At 44.8% G+C, this 20708-nt stretch overlaps 1 protein-coding gene across 2 annotated transcripts in view; it reads left to right on the top strand.

The window, feature by feature from the left end:
- Positions 1 to 420: 420 nt before the first annotated feature.
- Positions 421 to 20708, top strand: part of SLC1A1 (solute carrier family 1 member 1) — a 39313-nt gene continuing 19025 nt past the window's right edge. The window contains exons 1-2 of one of the 2 annotated variants that reach the window (XM_083719224.1): positions 421 to 1111; positions 13054 to 13194. In XM_083719224.1, coding sequence (XP_083575350.1) covers positions 1015 to 1111; positions 13054 to 13194 — 238 coding nt within the window. In that variant the 5' untranslated portion in view covers positions 421 to 1014. Of the gene's footprint in view, positions 1112 to 10604; positions 10650 to 13053; positions 13195 to 20708 lie in introns of those variants that run through there. The other variant, XM_083719225.1, reaches the window with a different exon arrangement.

Here is a 20708-nt window from a genome sequence, read left to right as displayed (position 1 = left end):
TTCCAGAAGAGCAATTCTAGAAGGGCCAGACTTTTTGAATACCAGTAATTTGCCTAAATATAAACGTCCTTCAGAATCTTGCCACAGTTTGCTCTCGCCGCTGTTAATTGGTGTGAAATGAGTTATTTGAGTTTTTTTAGATCTACTGTATATCCACATCTCTATCTTCGAAGCGCGCTTAGCGCAGAGCAGCAGCCGCGCCTTTCCGCGCCCCAGGCGGGTGGTCCGAGCGTCTCACGAAAGGGCGCCGAAGCCCCCACACCCCACCCCACCCCCGAGTCCCCGGCTCTTGAGCCACAGCCCTGTGGGCAGGAGGATCTGCTTGGCCCCGCCACCCTGTACCCGGCGCCCCTTTCATGGAGCATTTTTGTGGGTGCTGCTCGGGCACCCCGGGGAGCGCAGGAAGCTGGCACCTGTGGGCACGAGGAGGAAGCGCAAGCGCCGCTCGCTGAGGGAGGGCACCCTAAGGTGCCCCCTCCTCCGGTTATGCAAAGTGACTCAGAGAGAGAGAGAGAGGGCTCCGTGCGCGCAGCGTCTTGTGCCAAGTGTTTTGGATGCGCCTGACAGAGACAGAGCGCGCCCTGCTCTCCAGCCAGACACGCGCAGAGGCACCGCCACCACCACACCTCTCCTCCTCCTCCTCCTTCTCCTCCTCCTCTCCGCCTGGCTATCTCGGAGCCGCAGAGCCAGGCAGACTCCGCCAGTAGCAGCACCAGCAGCGGCGGCGAGAGGAGGAGGAGGAGGAGACGCGAGAGACCCCGCAGCGTGACGAAGGCGCACGGTCCCCGTCCTCTCTCTATCCATACGCGCGCGCGTTCCAGCCAAACCAGCAGCCGGCCGAACGCGAGCGAGCGAGAGCCGTTCTGCCGTTGAGGGAGAGACCTGCCGGCTCCTCTCTCTGCCTCCGTCTCTTGCGCGCGTGTCTCTTGTCTCTCGCGGCGCGGCGCGCATCCCTCCCGACCTCCATCTCCTTCCCGTGCCTCTTTTCTCCCACCACCATCACCACGAGCCACCATGGCGAAGGAGCTCGCCCGGAAAAGGGGCTTCAACTGCAGGCGCTTCCTGAAGAACAACTGGCTCCTCCTGGCCACCATCCTCGCCGTGGTGCTGGGTGAGTTGGTGGGCTGGGGAAGAAGAGGGGGAAGGAAGGAGGGAGGGAGGGAGGCAGGCGAAGGAAGCTGGAGCGTCGCGGGGGCGCGTGGAAACCTCTTTCATCATTGGGGGGGGGAGGCAACCCTTCCCTTTGGAGGGAATCCTTGGCGGCTGCTCTGGGTCGTCTGCCTCCTTGTCTTCCTTAAGGTGGGGTTGTAAGCAGGAAAATAGAAAATATGACAAGAAATAGTTCCACTTGCTTAACATTGAAGATGTATATGCGAATACAGAGAGACGTATATATATGTGAACAAAGAAAATTAGATGATAGATAGATAGATGATAGATAGATAGATAGATAGATAGAGATAAATAGATAGACACACACACACACACACACACACACCAGGGGCGAAACAAGGCTTTATATCACCCTGGTCAAAGACCCAGCTTGGCACACACACACACCCATGCGCATTTGCGTACACACAGGTTGGGAGCATCAATGGTTTCCCCCTGGAGGCTTCACACAGGGCAAAAATAAACCTGGCTACCCCCTCCCCATAGTTACGGCTCTACATACACACATGCAGAGAGAGAAAGAGACACATGCTAAACAAATGTTCAGCCACCATGGGAGAAATGTAGCGTTGTATTATGAGCATCCTAGAAAGGTAACCCAGCTGGGACTGGTTCCGGGACTTATAAAGGACCCCTGCTATCATTTGGGCAGGATTGCAGTCTATCTCTTCTAAGCTCTTTGCCAACCCCCCAGCTGAGCTTAATAATACCTAGTACACACACACACACACACACACACACACACCTCTAATATCACATGATGAAGGTGGATAGGTGTTTTCCTCGAGGAGAGCCCTTTCCAAAAGAATGGATATCTCCCTGGAAGCAGATGCAGATTTGTTCTTTGTGGGGTGGATGGAGGTTTCCTCAGCCCTGTTGCAATAAAGGAAAGAGCTGGCAGTGAGCAAATCTTTGCCACTGTGATGAAATGGTACTAATGTTTAAGAGCTGATCTGGCATTCGTTGAGCCTCTATAGAATGATGATAAAATTAAAACACTGTGGCTCCTGAGTCGAAATACGTTTACTCAGGTGTAAGTCGCACTAAGTTCAACCAGACTTGGCAAGTATTTTAAGAAAAGAGGAAACCTTAAGGAGAGCTGTTTGCCCAGGTCTAGCCCCATTGCAGATCATTAAATCGTTCTTCATCTCAGCAATCATTGACTTGCCCTATGCTATTACCTGGCCCCGCATGATCCTAGTAATCTTGGAAAGGAGGCTCATTTCAGAAATGTTTACTTCCAAGTAAAGCTTATTAGGATCATAACTGAAGTAAGGGAAAGATGACCATTCTGTGAATGCCGCATAGGAGCTGTGTAGCTTGATTTACATTATATTTACTTGCAAATAAACCCTGCTGAGTTCAAAGGAACTTGCTACTTGTCAAGTAGGTTTAGGATTGCAGGAGAGCCTAACCACGTGTACTCAGATGTAGGTGGCTCTGTATTTATTTGTTTGTTTGTTTGATAAAAGTTAAATACTGCTTGGGTGTAGAAAAAAACCCTCAAAGCAGTGTTAAATGGAACTCACTCCCAAATAAATGCGAAAAGCACTGCAGCCTCAGTTTCCCTTCCTTCCAGGAAGAATGATCCCCATTCTCTTTCTTAAATCTCCCAAGACACCTCTAGTATGTGAAGTTATTTCTGTGTATTTTTTAAAAACTAGAAACAGACAAGTATTTTTGTATATATGCTGTACACTCTCACTCCAGCGCGAATTTCCTCGCTGTCAAAAAATATAAAGCACCCTTGGTGATCCAGCCAGGATTTGTTAAATAATTCATTTCAGTAATCTCATTTACTTGCCTGCATTCAGTTATTGGTATTACTCTGGCTGTTAGAAGTTTAAATCATGCTTATCCAACCAGCATCATTCTCATGCAATATTAATATTTGTTAAATGCCATCCGTTCAGTGTATTTCATAATGATGTCGGCAAATTAATACTAGAGACAAACATGCCTCTTCCCTCTCCATTTCTCTCAATACTGGTTTCCCACAACCTAAATTATAGCCCTCAGTATTCCGCAAGTAAGTCATGGTGCCATAAAAAGACAAACAGCAGTGCTATTTTTCTTGAAGAAATTAAATCAATATAAATATTGCGAGCATATAAATTCCTTTTGAAGTAAGTTTGTTTACTTTAGTGTTACAATTATATCCCACATTTCTTGTTGTTTAGTTGTTTAGTTGCATCCGACTCTTTGTAACCCCATGGACCAGAGCACGCCAGGCACTCCTGTCTTCCACTGCCTCCTGCAGTTCAGTCAAACTCATGCTGGTAGCTTCGAGAACACTGTCCAGCCATCTCGTCCTCTGTCGTCCCCTTCTCCTTGTGCCCTCCATCTTTCCCAACATCAGGGTCTTTTCCAGGGAGTCTTCTCTTCTCATGAGGTGGCCAAAGTATTGGAGCCTCAGCTTCACGATCTGTCCTTCCAGTGAGCACTCAGGGCTGATTTCCTTCAGAATGGGTAGATTTGATCTTCTTGCAGTCCATGGGACTCTCAAGAGTCTCCTCCAGCACCATAATTCAAAAGCATCAATTCTTCGGCGATCAGCCTTCTTTATGGTCCAGCTCTCACTTCCATATCCCACATTTATTTCCTCCAAATAATAGTTCAGTGGGTTACATTTCATCCTCACAGCAACCGTGTGTCGTAGGTTAGGCTGAGAGAGGGCAACTGGCCCAAGGTCATTCAGGGAGATTCATGGCTGACTGAGGATTTGAACCCTGGTCTCCTACGTCCTAGTCTGATTGGGGATTTAGGGTCCAACCTTAAACCAAGATCCACCAGTGAGTTCGGCTGCAGTAGATCTCTGGCTCAGTCAGCTGAGGCTGCAGTGGTTTAAGTCCCCCAACCCTAGCTTAGCTGGAGATGCACTGGTGCAAAATGCTCCTCTTGGCTCAGACGGCGCTCAGCCAGCCAACCCAAAGCTGACTGGATCAAGGCTGGTGTTAAGTCCCTAGGAAAGCATGTTGGGGACAGGGACAGGCAGGGAAGAGACTTCATAGGGACCCTAACTCTGTTCATCTCAATCATGTGGCCTAGCAGCCCAGCAGAACCTATGCCAGCAAAAAAAGGGGTGTTGTAAGTCACACTCTTAATTTACGGCTTTTTTAAGGCTATTACAGTGGTACCTCGGGTTAAGTACTTAATTGGTTCTGGAGGTCCGTTCTTAACATGAAACTGTTCGTAACCTGAGGTACCACTTTAACTAATGGGGCCTCCTGCTGCCACCTCATCCCCGGAGCACAATTTCTGTTCTCATCCTGAAGCAAAGTTCTTAACCCGAGGTACTATTTCTGGGTTAGCGGAGTCTGTAACCTGAAGCGTATGTAACCCAAGGTACCACTGTATTTTAAGGCTTCCCTCAAAACAGGGTTGGGCTCTTTCGGTTGGCAGTAGCCTTGCTCCCAAATGGGGTTTGGATCTGGCTTACCTTAAAGGTAAAGGGACCCCTGACCATTAGGTCCAGTTGTGGCCAACTCTGGGGTTGCGGCTTTATTGGCCAAGGGAGCCGGTGTACAGCTTCCGGGTCATGTGGCCAGCATGACTAAGCCACTTCTGGTGAACCAGAGCAGCTCACGGAAACGCCATTAACCTTCCTGCCGGAGCGGTACCTATTTATCTACTTGCACTTTGACGTGCTTTCGAACTGCTAGGTTGGCAGGAGCAGGGACCGAGCAACGGGAGTTTACCCCGTCGTGGGGATTCGAACTGCTGACCTTCTGATCGGCAAGTCCTAGGCTCTGTGGTTTAACCCACAGTGCCACCCACGTCCCTCCTGGCTTACCTTAGGCTGACTTAAATTAAGACAGGGCCATTAAGCTGGCTTCCCATAGTTAGAATTGCTCCTTTAACCATCAGAAATAGCAAAAGATGGGCCTTACAGTTCAGTGTACACTTGCTTAGAAATATGGAACTACTTTTGAATGTGTCTAGGCTCTAGTTTCGCGTATTCTCAGAACTGATCTAGAAAGGCAAAAGAGCATGCATCTGAACTGTGTATACATATTTAAAAGGTAAAGGTAAAGGACCCCTGACAGTTAAGTCCAGTCACGAATGACTCAGGGGTTGCAGCGCTCATCTCGCTTTACTGGCTGAGGGAGCCGGCGTTTGTCAGCAGGCAGTTTTTCCTGGTCATGTGGCCAGCATGACTAAGCTGCTTCTGGCAAACCAGAGCAGTGCACAGAAACGCTGTTTACCTCCCTGCCAGAGTGGTACCTGTTTATCTACTTGCACTTTGACATGCTTTCGAACTGCTACATTGGCAGGAGCAGGGACCGAGCAACAGGAGCTCACCCCGTCGCAGGGATTCGAACTGCCGACCTTCTGATCGGCAAGTCCTAGGCTCTGTGGTTTACACCAAATGTGTTGAATATATGCTATATGGTAATTTATGGACCTAATAGGTATCTAAAGCCATTTGCACGTAACAAAATATGTATTTACTCAAAGTAATTGTTGAACTGAAATACAATTAAGAAGAAGTGATATTTTAGGGAGCAGGCTAGCAGGCGGCGCCCATTATTTACATCATAGGAGCCTACACAACACAAACCACTGTTGCTGTATGTAGATTTTATTTTATTTGTTTTTAATCTTATATTTTGGAAATGTACATCCAGGGTTTTTTTCCTTTAATTTTTTTGGGGGCCCCCAAGAGAGTAGGGCCCTAAACTATAGTTTGTTTAGCTTATACATAAATCCGGCACTGACCTCAGGACACTTGTTGTGGGGAGAATTTGACTGGACTTAATCGTCCAGGGGTCCTTTACTCTTTGGGGGGGGGGAGAGGAGTGTCTCTGGAATAATTTTTATATCATTTGACAAAGCAAGTCATCCATTGGACTCTGCATACATAGCTCTGAGCACGAGGGGTTTGAATACATCCTTTGTAAATTCTTATTCATTTTCCTTTGAACAACTCATCCCTGTGCCATAGGACATACTCCTTCAGAATCTTATCAGGTGACCTTGGAGGTTGCCGTTCTTTGCATGTGGGGGTACACCTTGGGATGTTGGGATGAGTTTCATAATTATTTGGATCTTGGCTACAGTTCAGTTACTTTTCTGAGTTTTGTACATTCAGGATTTGATTCAGAAGGCAAATTCACACATGCAATGCTCATATTTTGATCTCCCCCACTGCTTTCCTGCAGGGAGAAATTTAGAGATTTTGATCCTTCTCCACTGATTTAAAATAATACATACAAACAGAATCTACTGGCAAATTTGTTGTTTCTTCACTGTTTGTTTGCAAGTTACTTTGTTTCTAAAGCAGCTATATATTTCACATGGAAGTCATTTTAGTTTTATGTTTTCCTAAAGAAATCTACTTTAGATAAGTAATGGTTGTGAAAAGATAACATTATTTAAAAAAAACATGTTGGTAAATTTTCCAGAAACTCATAGCATCAAATTTTAATGTATATAAACAATTTTATGTCCATACATTTGAATTCTAATAGATTTTTTTGAAGAAAGCAAGAAGATCTATTAGAATTGAAATGTATGGACATCATAAGATTGTCTCAATTTAGCAAAGAATTGGGCAATTAAAGGCCAAAATTGTGGGTATGGGTTAATGAAGAATAGTCTGGGTATGAAAATAGCTTTTCCATATAGCATTATATTAAGTTCAGTATGTACTGCTATACTTCAGTACTTCAGAACATTGTTAAGGATAACTGCTATGCTTAGTGTATTTTTGGTATTTGGGATGATAAAGCGTGTCATACTTCAAAGAAACCAGTTAAATTGCTTTTTTGGTACAAGGACATGCCCTTGTGTGCAATTTTAATTTTTTTTGGGGGGATGGGGGGAAATAGATGACAACATTTCAATTAGAAATCTTTTCATAGCTGAAAGTGTAATCACACTTTTTTCAAGGTAAATTACAAAATACAGTTCCATCCTTCCTTAGTTCAATCAAACGCTATTTGATGTTTGGGCACTTAATTTGCTTGAGGTTATTTTTAAGAATTAAATTATTAAGTAAAAAAGAAAAAGAAAAGAGTGCTTCTGTGGAAGCTTTCAAAACTTTTGCAACCAAGCTTTGAGTAAGCAGTAGTGGAGTAGCTGAACTGTATACAACTAATATACCGGTACGTCATCTACTGCAGGCTTCCTCAGCCTCGGCCCTCCAGGTGTTTTTGGCCTACAACTCTCATGATCCCTAGCTAGCAGGACCAGTGGTCAGGGATGATGGGAACTGTGGTCTCAAAACATCTGGAGGGCCAAGGTTGAGGAAGCCTGAACTACTGTGAACTGTATAACTATAATTCAGCTTCTTCTTTGACTTGACAGAATGTTTCCCCATTAAGAGTCAGGGGCAAAGCTTAACTTTTGTCTACACCAAGCTAGCAGTGTTGGTCAGTGGAATGGAAGAAAGGAAGTAAACATCTGCTCTGGGAAATCCAAACTTCCATTAGTCTTGACTCAGCCCTGCAGATGGTTTGGGACTACAATTCCTATCACCCTGACCACTGGTCCTATTGGCTAGGGATGATGGGAGTTGTAGTCCCAAAACATCTGGGAGGCCGAGTTTGCCTATGCCTAGTCTTGACATTAAGTACTGTGTCAATGTGAAGATTTCACATTGGTTGAAACCAAGAAATTGCAACTCCATTGCAAATTCTATTTCCATGTGAGCCCTCTCTTTGCAGACTGAGCAATTGCATTATGTTCATGACTTGGTGCAGGTGTTGTAAGAACTACCACACTCATCGGTGGTAGAGTCATAAGTAGAGGTAGGGAAGGAATTCAATTCAGTTTGCAATTAAAGTTGAACCTACCTAACTTGGATTTAGGTTGGCAGTTCGAATCCCCATGACGGGGTGAGCTCCTGTTGTTCAGTCCCTTCTCCTGCCCACCTAGCAGTTCAAAAACACGTCAAAGTGCAAGTAGATAAATAGGTACCACTCCAGCGGGAAGGTAAACGGCATTTTAGTGCGCTGCTCTGGTTCACCAGAAGCAGCGTAGTCATGCTGGCAACATGACCTGGAAGCTGTCTGCGGACAAACACCAGCTCCCTTGGCCAGTAAAGTGAGATGAGCGCCGCAACCCCAGAGTCATCCGCGACTGGACTTAACTGCCAGGGGTCCCTGTACCTTTAAGCTACTGAAGGTAATGGGACCCTTTATATGTCCAGACGTCCTTTGTCTACAGCAAATTGTCACTGTTTTTTGTGTTGAATATATGCTATATGGTAAATTATGGGCCTAATGTATCTAAAGCCATTTGCACATAACAAAATATGTACTTTATCAAAGTAATTGTTGAAAAGTCCATGCAGAATGCAAAGTCCACGCAGAATGTAGGCACGCTATCTATAGAAAAGAGCAAACCGGTGATATTTTAGGGAGCGGGCTAGCAGGTAGGGCCCATTGCTTACGTCATAGGAGCCTACACAACACAAAACACTTTTGCTGTATGTAGGTTTTATTTTATTTGTTTTTTATCTTATATTTTGGAAATGTACATCCAGGGTTTTTTCCTTTAAGTTTTTTGGGGGGCCCAAGAGAGTGGAGGCCTAAGTTATAGCTTGTTTAGCTTATACATAAATCCAGCACTGCCCTTACACATTTGTGGAGGCATGTATGAACCTTTCAACAGGCATTATCCAGTGAGTTTCTATATCATTTGAGCAACCACACTCCACAGAGTATTCTGAATAGCAACAGCCCTACAGTGGTACTTGGAAGATGCAACATCCCTGAAACTCCAGTGCTTCTTTGCAAGATGTCTTGACAGCTGTGCATTAGTTTTGCTATGAACTGCTAATATAGAAAAAGCCCCCCCCCCCATGGCTGCAATGGCATTTGAAAACGGATCAGTAAATAGTGGTGCAAGTGCAGGGTTTATTTATTTTTTGAAAAGAATCTGGTATAGAAAGGTTTTAGATTAAAAAAAACAAATTCTCATCCGGAATTGTGGGGTGGGGATTTAATTCACAAACAAACTGAGCTCTAATTTTATTTGTGCATCTATGGGTAATATATATTCATTACTGGCCAAGGGCAGTAATTTGCCAGAACAGGAAGCCCTTAACGCCAGAATTCCCAGATGGGCTCCCTCCATACATTTATAAATCTGATGGTCGCCATAAGAACCATTTTGACAGAGAAAACACACCACAGGGAAGCCGCCTCCAGCTCAAGAATCACAGGCACATGGTGTCAGTGTGCTGAAAAACAGAGATGACTGGGGTGTAAAGCACAGAAGGACTGCTTTGCTTTAGAGACAAATTTACAGATACAGGGACAGAAATCATGGGATTCCATAGTAAAGTCCTAATCATTTCATATGCTGTGCAATGCCCAGAACATTTTAAATGGTTGATGATATTAATAGTGGGTAATATCATCAACCATTACCATCAACCATCAAAAGAGAGTCACTTTTGACTATAGTATGCTGCAGGCAGTGATGATGATGATAAATTTGAATAATAAAACAAAGCGGGGGGGATCTCTCCAATGTAAGTTTCATTCACCAGCCTTCCAACCTACCACAAGGAGCCAGGAAATTCCAAAGCAGCAATAAATCTTGCAAGCGGCTTGCCATGACTGCCAGCAATTAGCGCTCGCTGAACTCAGAGCCACATACCTCATCAGTCAATGAGGCAGTCCTCCGATATGCACACAGCCATCTCTGGATCTCTGGGCCCATAACCATTGTCGGAACACATGGGGGGGGCATCACACAGCCCCTCACTGAGACAGACCTCTCTGGGCATCTTCCTCTGGAGCGCAACCCATGACGCTCATAACTCTGCAGTCCTAGTGCGCAGCAGCGACACGTATCCAAAGATATATGCACACTCAAACAGCAGAGTAAAGCTGGAAGCTCAGGCTATGAGGTGTGACATCTAAGTAATTTATTAAGCAATATATACAGAACAAAGCAGGGACGCGAGTGGCGCTGTGGGTTAAACTACAGAGCCTAGGACTTGCCGATCAGAAGGTTGGTGGTTCAAATCCCCGTGACGGGGTGAGTTCCCGTTGCTCAGTCCCTGCTCCTGCCAACCTAGCAGTTCGAAAGCACGTTAAAGTGCAAGTAGATAAATAGGTACCACTCCGGCGGAAAGGTAAACGGCATTTCTGTGTGCTGCTCTGGTTCGCCAGAAGCGGCTTAGTCATGCTGGCCACATGACCCAAAAGCTGTATGCAGGCTCCCTCGGCCAATAAAGCGAGATGAGCGCCGCAACCCTAGTGTCGGTCACAACTGGACCTAATGGTCAGGGGTCCCTTTACCTTTACAAGACAAAGCAACCATGGTGTCCTCTCACATCTTCTCCAAGAGAGAGAGAAAAAGTACAAAAATACAATCCAGCGGAAGAGATAGAACTGGCTTCCATTTCCCTCACTTTCCAAGCACGGAATGTAAACACAGACATGTGATGTAATAATCACACGTCCAGTAACGGGAGAGAATGAAAATGCTGACAGTTATTGCGACTTCTGGGCTAACGGGTCAGTTGTTTACCGGCAGCTGTATTCCCTGGGGTCAGCGGTGGAGGAAGCCGCTTGGGCTCCTGGGGCGGTGCACCCAGGTGCTGGGCGAGCCTCCCATAGGGGCGGGGTGCACTGCGGGGCCTCTGGAGTCTGCCTGCCTCCTCCCACTCAGCCGCCCTACAGCTGGGAGGGAGGCAGCGGGCGGACCATTTGGGCAGCATGGAGCCTGCGCCGCCCAAGTTACTGTGTCACTCCCAGAAGAGACGTGTGGCTCGGGCGCATTGCAGGCCCCGCAGTGAGTGCCGCCCGGCATTTTGTCACCCCCCCCTCAGTGGTGACACCCAGGGTGGCCCGCACCCACCACCCACCCCTTCCTCCACCCCTGCCTGGGGTGTCTTCACTACAGATTTAAAGGAGCTTAAATATCCCCTCTCCAGTGTGGTGTAGTGGTTAAGAACGGTAGACTTGTAATCTGGTGAACCGGGTTCGCTTCCCTGCTCCTCCAGATGCAGCTGCTGGGTGACCTTGGGCTAGTCACACTTCTCTGATGTCTCTCAGCCCCACTCACCTCACAGAGTGTTTGTTGTGGAGGAGGAAGGGAAAGGAGAATGTTAGCCACTTTGACTCCTTCGGGTAGTGATAAAGCAGGATATCAAATCCAAACTCTTCTTCTTCTTCTTCTTCTTCTTCTTCTTCTTCTTCTTCTTCTTCTTCTTCTTCTCCTTCTCCTCCTCCTCCTCCTTCTCCTCCTCCTCCTCCTCCAGCTACAGGAGAGCTTTGCATTTGCTGCACATCACATTCTCCATTTAAACAAAGCTTATACTCCCAAGAGATTAGGTCTATACTCCACAAAACCTAATATAATAAAAAGTTCTAAGAAGTTTACATAACAACCATTAAAAAACAATGATTTTCAGTTTTTAAAAATTCTAAAGACTAGAACAAACTGTGTACCACAAATGAAACTGAGCAATGTAAATAATTTGGTTAAAAGTGTTTTCAACAAGGTAGCATGTTTGAAAACTACCATGCTATGCCATTTGTGAGATAATGTGCCTATAACTATGCTAAGAGCAGTAATCAGAAAACAAAATCCACTCTAGAATAATAAGAGAAACTCCTTGTGTGAAAGTTATTTTCACTCAACATATCATTAAGTGTTTTCAGTTATATTTTTGACATTGCTTTCCTTTCCCTGGACTGACTGCAAGTGCTTATAAAATAGGGTGACTCAACTTTAGGAATGAATTTGTACGTAGAAAACCTGGTGACATATGGCCAGCTATTCCAAAAGGTTTATTATGAAACTACCATACAACATGTATTCATATACATTTGTTTCCTTTAGCTATATATACAAATACAATAATAATAATTTGAAATTTACTATGTGCAGACCAGACATTCTGAGTAAAGTATGATAGTCTGGGAATGTAAGGAGAGGATTCAGTTTATTCCTGCTGTGATACTGAGCAAGATAAATCACACAGAATGTCACAGCATGCTAGACCACTTCCTTAAACCACTGAGATGCTTTGTGTTGCTTCCTTTTCATCATGTAGCACAACGTACTTCATTAAAACAAAATAAATTTAGCATGTCAATGAGGAAAGAGCACTGAAAGAAAGAATGTGTCTTTCTTTATCCAAGGCAGATGACAGATGGCTTCATCTGAAAGCTTCACATTTGGGCTGAAACATTCTTGAGAAAATGTCTCTCCAGAACAAAAGCACAGAGAATTGAAGCCCAACTCATTTCCTTTTCTTTATATTTTTGTGTATATAAGCAGACCGCTCAGTTTCAAAACTTTATGTTGCATAGACACAAGCAGAAAACGTATTTGATGGGTTGGAATAATGGGGCAGTTTCAGGAGACGCTGGTTGTTTCAAACCATGTGATTGGTGACTAGGTGTAACTTTTGAGCATGCTCCAAGGTGAGGCATGAGCCAGTGAGAACAACAACAGGAAGAATGCTTCCATCGTTGAGTTGCCTCACAGGTCCGTACACCTGAAGGAACCTTCTGACATCTTTGAATAACATACAGTGGTACCTTGGGTTATGTACTTAATTCGTTCCGGAGGTCCATTCTTAACCCAAAACCATTCTTAATCTGAGGTACCACTTTAGTTAATGGGCCTCCTGCTGCCGCTGCGCCGCCACCACACGATTTCCGGTCTCATCCTGGGGCAAAGTTCTTAACCTGAGGTATTATTTCTGGGTTAGTGGAGTTAGTAACCCAAAGCATTTGTAACCCGAAGCGTTTATAACCCAAGGTACCACTGTACTTTTGAAGAACAAACATTTCCAGCACTGTCATAATTTGCTTTATGTTGATTAAAATTATATTCAAACATGATTTCATTCCTCCCCCCGCCTCCCAAATACTAAATCTGGTTTTATATTTCACTGTTACTTCTTAGGCATTGGATTAGGTGTCGCTGTTAGGGAATATGGAAATCTCTCCAATCTGGATAAATTTTACTTCGCCTTTCCAGGAGAAGTTCTGATGAGGATGCTGAAGCTAATCATATTGCCATTAATTATATCAAGTATGATAACAGGTAAGACCAAATATATATATATATATTCTTATTTCTGTAAATAAAATCTGTTTGCTTAAGAAATAGCATTAAGCATTTAAAACTTTACTTCCACGACTTTCAAATGTAACATTTCTCAAGTCTTACACTGATGCTATTTTAAGAATATAATGTAATAATTATTTATTATTTATTATTTATCCCTCGCCCATCTGGCTGGGTTTCCCCAACCACCCTGGGCGGCTCCCAACAGAATATTAAAAACACAATAAAACATCAAACATTAAAAACTTCCCTAAACAGGGTTGCCTTCAGATGTCTTCTAAAAGTCAGATAGTTGTTTATCTCCTTGACATCTGATAGGAGGCCGTTCCACAAGGTGGGTGCCACCACCGAGAAGGCCCTCTGCCTGGTTCCCTGTAATATCAAAGCATTTCCTTCACCTCCTATTTCTAGATTATTGTTCCATAACAGGTTTTGGGAAGCTCAAACTTTGAAATTTACGCAACTGTAGAGCAGGTTCTCAGCTCAGGGTTTCTCCTGAGGGCTCTTGTCTTTTGCCAGTTACATGCAGCTGCTTCACCAACTGCAACGAGTTCTCAACAGGAATAGCCTAACCATGCTCTAATAACCTCCCAAATTGAGTTGCCAGGGGTGAGGGGAGGAGTCCCTAATCCCCTATCAATTTGCCCATCCTCTAAAATCATCTTATGAGATCCTCCTTGACGTAAACTCCCTGCCGGAGGTTGGGTGGTCAGAGAGAGGACCTTGTCAGACATGGGTCCCCAGTTATAAAATACCCTCCAAAGAAGACACACCTGGCCACCAGTGCTGTTACCTTGTATGTACCAAGCAAAACTCTGGTTTTGCTTCTGGAAGGAAGAGCTGGGAGTGTTGTTCCTTCGAAGTGGAAATCAGATGTCTTGTGCTGTTTCAGAGTAACAACAAACCTTTGAGAAGTGAATACATTTTAGAGCTCCGGGATGCAGGTGGCGCTGTGGGTTAAACCACAGAGCCTAGGACTTGCCAATCAGAAGGTCGGCGGCTTAAATCCCCATGACGGGGTGGGCTCCCGTTGCTCGGTTGCTGCTCCTGCCAACCTAGCAGTACGAAAGGAAGTCAAAGTGCAAGTACCTTCCAGCGGGAAGGTAAACGGCATTTCTGTGCGCTGCTCTGGTTCGCCAGAAGCAGCTTCGTCATGCTGGCCACATGACCCGGAAGCTGTACGCCAGCTCCCTCAGCCAATAAAGTGAGATGAGCGCCACAACCCCAGAGTCGGTCACGACAGGACCTAATGGTCAGGGGTCCCTTTACCTTTAGTCAGAAGGCATAAATTGAAAATAAATCATCCAGTAAGCTTAAAGAACCATCCTGTTAAGGCACAAGACAGCATATCCTAAATGCTAGCGCCTTGTGATGACAAGCACACACCCCAAACTGTACCCTAGCATGTCCCCTTTTTGTCCCTAATGACGCTGAAGTTCTGCATTAGGCCTGCATTAGATTAGAGGAAACCTAATACAGTCATACCTTGGTTTTTGAACAGCTTAGTTCTCAAATGTTTTGGCTCCCAAACGCTGCAAACCTGGAAGTGACAAAACCCGGTTTGCGAACTATTTTTGGAAACTGAACATCCGACAGGGCTTCCACGGCTTCCGATTGGCTGCAGGAGCTTCCTGCAGCCAATCAGAAGCCGCGCTTTGGTTTCCGAACGTTTTGGAAGTTGAATGGACTTCCGGAACGGATTCCATTCGATTTCCAAGGTATGACTGTACTGGATCTCACTCTCTGAAGCTGGAAGGGGATATCCAATATATCCTATGGGCCCAACACTCCTTCCCAGGGACCATCGAATTACATGCTCAGAAAGCAAAAACAAAAATGTATGCCATATTAATTATACATGAAGTGAACATCCAAAAGTCTTTAAACTTTTTTTTTATGGAGGAGGTACCTAATAAAGGTGCACTTAACATGATTTAAATGTTTTATTCACAGAAATCCCAAGTTATGCTTCATTTTTTAAAAAAACAAAAAATGGATACTTTTAAATATTTTTAAATGTGACACCTCAGTAATGTACACTTCTGGTTTACTATTTAGGCTTCAGGTGGGGAAATTAAGAAGCTGGAAATTGCCGACATGTTAATTTTTGCTTATCTGGAGAGCTGTATACATGAATAAGTGCGCTTCTTACAGATAGTCATCTGATAATGTTACTTACAAATTTGATGTTCGAACCGACTAGTATTGTATCCATTTCCAGTTGTCCAGTCCGGCAACATCTGCAGGGCACCCTGCTAGATACCTCTGCAAGAAAGTAGCTGTGGCTTTGCAGTGTGATATATTTGAGACGTCTTAGTAGGGATGTGTAAATAGGCAGAAGTTTGCATATTCTGAATTATTAAAAATGTCACAAGGAAAGGAAGAAAAGTGTTCTGAGCATTGGCGTGAAGTGGAAGGAAATGACTGTGATGAAGGGCATTGTTTGCCAAGCAGGACAAAGACTGGAGCTAAATGGAGTACTCATCTTTTCAAGCTAATTAGGACAGCTGAAAGGTAAAAGGACCCCTGGACGGTTAAGTCCAATCAAAGGTGACTGTGAGGTTGCGGCGCTCATCTCGCTTTCAGGCTGAGGGAGCCGCCGTTTGTCCGCAGACAGCATTCTGGGTCATGTGGCCAGCATGACTAAACCGCTACTGGTGCACGGAGGACTGTGACGAGTGCCAGAGCGCACGGAAACACCATTTACCTTCCTGCCACAGCTGTACCTATTTATCTACTTGCACTGGCATGCTTTCGAACTGCTAGGTTGGCAGGAGCTGGGACAGAGCAACAGGAGCTCATCCCGTCGCGCAGATTCGAACCGCCGACCTTCTGATCAGCAAGCCCAAGAGGCTCAGTGGTTTAGACCACAGCACCACCTGCGTCCCTCAAATTCAGAACTTAACAATCATAGAATCATAGAGTTGGGTGAAGTGAAGGGCATGAGGCAGGAGTTGGTAATGCAGGTGCAAAGTTATTTTGGCACCTGTTTCTACCGCTTCATTTTCCCCTTGAACAATGTATAATGAAGGAGACAAAGGTCACAGACAGAGCACGGCAGACCACTGAGAAAGCCAAAGGTTAGATAGAGGGCATGATGTTCAGACAGCTGTGGCTTGTCTGCGGATGGAAGTGTGCTCCACATCCGGCGGTCATTCCTTCAGTTTTTTAGTTTTGGTGGCCCTTGATCTGGACACTAGACTTCTCTTGATGCAGTCTAGAATTGCATTAGCTTTTCTTTTCTTTTGTTGTTGTTGTTGTTGCTGCATCACACTGTTTACTCATGTTAAGCTTGTGGTCCACTAAGACCTCTAGATCCTTTCATATGCACTACTATCAAGCCAGGTGCCCTCACAAATCCTTCAGTAAGTCAAGATTCCGTCTTGTTCTGATAGTCATCAGATGAAAGTTAAAGGAGGAAATGGGTCGTGATTCATAGAAGACATTTGTAAATCCTCACAATCTTCTGGGAAGACAATGATTGTCTTAGTCTGAAATTTGCAAGGTTGTTGTGATGCAGTTTTCAAAGAGATGGTAATGTGATTGTAGGTAAACTAGAATTTCCCCCTCATATTAGGTTATGTGAGTTGATCAGTTACACATCACGTGCAACCTAGTTTGTGTGCAGGTTGCTTTTGAATTCCAGATCATCCACATCATTCTGCTGAAACGTTCACAAAGCACAACCACATTATACATAGCAACCTGCTTTGCCGAACTGTACACCAAAGTGGTTGTGTGAATCAGTTCTTAATGCACGTGCTCTTTGAGCAGAGCTCATTTTAATGTTTGATTGCACTTGGTTAAGTAGTAACCACACTCTTCAATAGTGTGGCATGTGTGCTTGAGGTCATGTATTTTGTCTCCGCAGTCTATATCTCGTGCAAGCACAACAAGCACCTATTGTCTGCCTCGGGAACTGGCCAAGTATGCAGTATGAAATCAATCTCTGTAGAGAGAGGATTTATGGTTTGATCATCAAATAGAGCAGTGTTGGCACAGGCAGTTAAAACAGGCCAGGCTTTTTTGCTGATCCTCTTTAATGACCAATTTATTGTGTGGGCTAAATGGAATGGAGGAAGAAATAGATTCTGTCAGTTTCCCTCTAATAGCTAGGTGACTTGTTCGAGCCTAGCTAGAAGCTCTGAGAAAGGGAGGAGGAGTACTGCTGATTCACACTCAGTGATGACTTTCAGATTTCATCAGTGGCTAATTTCTGAAAGAGAGTTGCTTTGAGTTCAAGCCTGCCTGAAAGGCACATCCTTTGATCTTCTTCCTAATATCAGGTGTTTTGAGGGACTAACGCTGGTCACTCTGAGCAGAGAATGAACTCTGCACATGTGCAGCGGCACACATATCTTATTATCTCACAACATCATTCAGAATGGAACCCTTGCTCAATTGAAATCTGGTTCTGGGTCTCCATCTTAGTAATTTAGTGGAACCTTTAAAACACTGAAGGGAAGTGGGTGGCGCTTTGGGTTAAACCACAGAGCCTAGGGCTTGCCAATCAGAAGGTAGCGGTTCAAATCCCCATGACAGGGTGAGCTCCCATTGCTCGGTCCCTGCTCCTGCCAACCTAGCAGTTCGAAAGCACGTCAAAGTGCAAGTAGATAAATAGGTACTGCTCCGGCGGGAAGGTAAACGGCGTTTCTGTGCACTACTCTGGTTCGCCAGAAGCGGCTCAGTCATGCTGGCCACATGATCCGGAAGCTGTACGCCAGCTCCCTCGGCCAATAAAGCGAGATGAGCGCCGCAACCCCAGAGTTGGCCACCACTGGACCTAATGGTCAGGGGTCCCTTTACCTTTAAAACACTGAAATGCTGACACATGGCAGTAGAAGTCAATGTGCCGAGGCACCACCCCATAAAGAACATAGAACAGAGCTCTATAGCTTTGTACTGGGACATAATCACAATTCTGGCAACAGTACAGGATAAGCCATTAACACACTATACTGGCAGCTGCCACATGGCTGCACCAGGGCAATTATGTTGATCTCGGGGTGCAAGGAAATGACAGAATTCTCTCCACAGCGGCGGAGCAAGCACATGCCCTGCGCTATGGGGTGGGGCCACCCGCCCACGAGGTGGGGCAGGATGCTCCATGGGGCCTCTGGAGTCTCCCTGCCTCCTCCCCCTCAGCTGCTCCTCCCCTTCAGCTGCCCTATGGGTGGGCGGTTTAGGGTAGCATGGAGCCTGTGGGCACTCAAGCCACCGTGTCACTCCCAGGAGAGATACATGGCTCGGGCTCTGCAGGCCCCACGGTGAGTGCCGCCTGGCATTTTGTCACCCCCCCCTTCAGTGATGACACCCGGGGCAACCCACCCCCACCGCACTCCCCTTCCTCCACCACTGCCTCTCCAATCCCCTTGTGTAATACTTGGGTCCCTTTGTCCCTTAAAGGAACTATTGAGAGTGATACAGGGACTGGAAGGTGTTTAAAGGATACTTGCAAAACCATATTGAAAAATCAGACCTCCTATTAGAATAAACAAGTTCCGTTTTAAATACTGAAATACTAAATAGGATGGATAACAATGTGTAATAGAAAAAGAAGCATAAAATTAGGTTAAAGGTGTGTGAAAGAGAGTAATACAAGTGGAAAGAAATTGCAATGGAGTAGACTGGAAATCTAACACAAAGGTCGGGTGAGGGGTGGTGGATGGTGATGGGAAAAGGAATTATCTGTGGGATTGAGTGTAGGTATGTCTGAACATTTTTAAGAATTGTATGAAATGTACGTTTGTACGCTTGTATATTCACAAAATGAGTGTGTATTAATGCTGAATTATTTTAATAATAAAAACTTTTTAATTTATTTATTTTTTTAAAAAAAGAGAGTGATACAAATTTATACTGGTTATAGCTAAGGGGATGTAGGGCCAAACCAGCCAGGACACTGAAGAAAGGAGGTAGAGGAGCTCCTACCATAACTGCATATTTGTCCTTTTGCATAGAAGAAGGGCTGTGAGGAAAGCACTGGCCCAGCAATTCAAACACAGCTTCTCTGCCAGAGTGCCTAGCATTAACATGATCAAGTGATAAGATCTCCTTGCAATGGAGCTAGGAAAGAGATTGATCCTCTGTCCTTCAGTTATTTGTCCATAGGAATAGGTCTTCAGAGTCTTACCTCTCTGAAAACCACTGAAATGCTGGGAAATTTTTTAGCAAAAGATCTTAACTATGTGATTGGTATGTAATGCAGACCTTGCTTATTAAATTGAGCTTGTTGCAGCTTTTCCCTAACTGGAAAACCTTGTGAAATTTGAACACTGTCCCAAGGTTTTGTTGATTGTGGGTTTTTTTAAAGAAGTTTTATCTGTGTTGCTGAGCAATGAAATTTCTTAGCATTGACAAATAGACAGAAATACTTCCTTCTTGACTTCTGTTCCAGGAACATTTCTTAACAGAATTATTATTAAGTGGACGAGGGAGGCTGCGGGAGGTAGTGGAAGACAGAAGTGCCTGGCGTGCTCTGGTCCATGGGGTCACAAAGAGTCGGACACGACTAAACGACTAAACAACAACAATGCAAGTTAAAAGGGTGGCATGTACAACATGGAATAAAATGGCACAAACAGATACATTATCAGGATAGGATGCTGACTATGAGCCACAATGACCCAATGAGACCTGTATGTTCAGGGTAATACCATATATACTTGAATCTAATGCTCACCTTTTTTAGCCAAATTATGTTGCAAAAATTAAGGTGTGCATTAGATTTGATGGCACATTTACATCTGCCAGCAAATACATTTTTTGGTTTCCAGGTTCTGAAAACTGAGGTGTGCATTAGATTCGATGGCGCATTAGACTCGAGTAAATATGGTATATCTTTGATTAACCAATCTGAAGGTGGGGCAACAGATGAGAACCAACACCTTGATGCCATGCTTGTGAGATTCCAGAGATCTGGTTGATAGCTGTTGCAAACAGAGGGTAATGCTGCCATTCTGGTTGATTGAACAGAAGTGTCTACTAACAAATGGTTTCAACCAATTTCCCCTTCCTTCTGCACCCCCCTGCGCCCCTTCCACACTGTCTTGAAGGTTCCCTTAACTCTACTATGTTAGTAGGCATTTCATATGAACAACACAGGAAGCCATCTTATACCAAATCAAACCATCATTAGTGCATTTAGCTCACTATTGTCTCCATTGGCGGTCAGCATCTCCCCAGGGTTTCAGGCAGGGCACATTCCCAGTCGTACCTTGAGATGCCCGGGATTGGGACCCTCCGCATGTGAAATGATTGTTTTGCCACTGAACTACCCCTTCGTGTGTATCAAAAGCTTTTTCTGCAAGTGAAAAAGCTTAATTGGAAGTTACCCACAATGCAAGGAGAATAGGTAAAGCAAATATCAGAAATGTAGACATGAACTGGCCGTGTGGAGATGGCAGTATTGAGTCGGTGGCTCATGTGCTTCTGGCTTGCACTCCTTATAAAAAGATTTGAGGAGTGATGTTGTCCATGCCAGGTCACTC

This window comes from Podarcis gaigeae (genome assembly GCF_964106915.1).
Source record: "Podarcis gaigeae genome assembly, chromosome: 17".
NCBI classification, from domain to species: Eukaryota; Metazoa; Chordata; class Lepidosauria; order Squamata; family Lacertidae; genus Podarcis; species Podarcis gaigeae.
The sequence above is the reverse complement of the archived record's forward strand: the minus strand, read 5'-3'. Positions and strand labels throughout refer to the sequence as shown.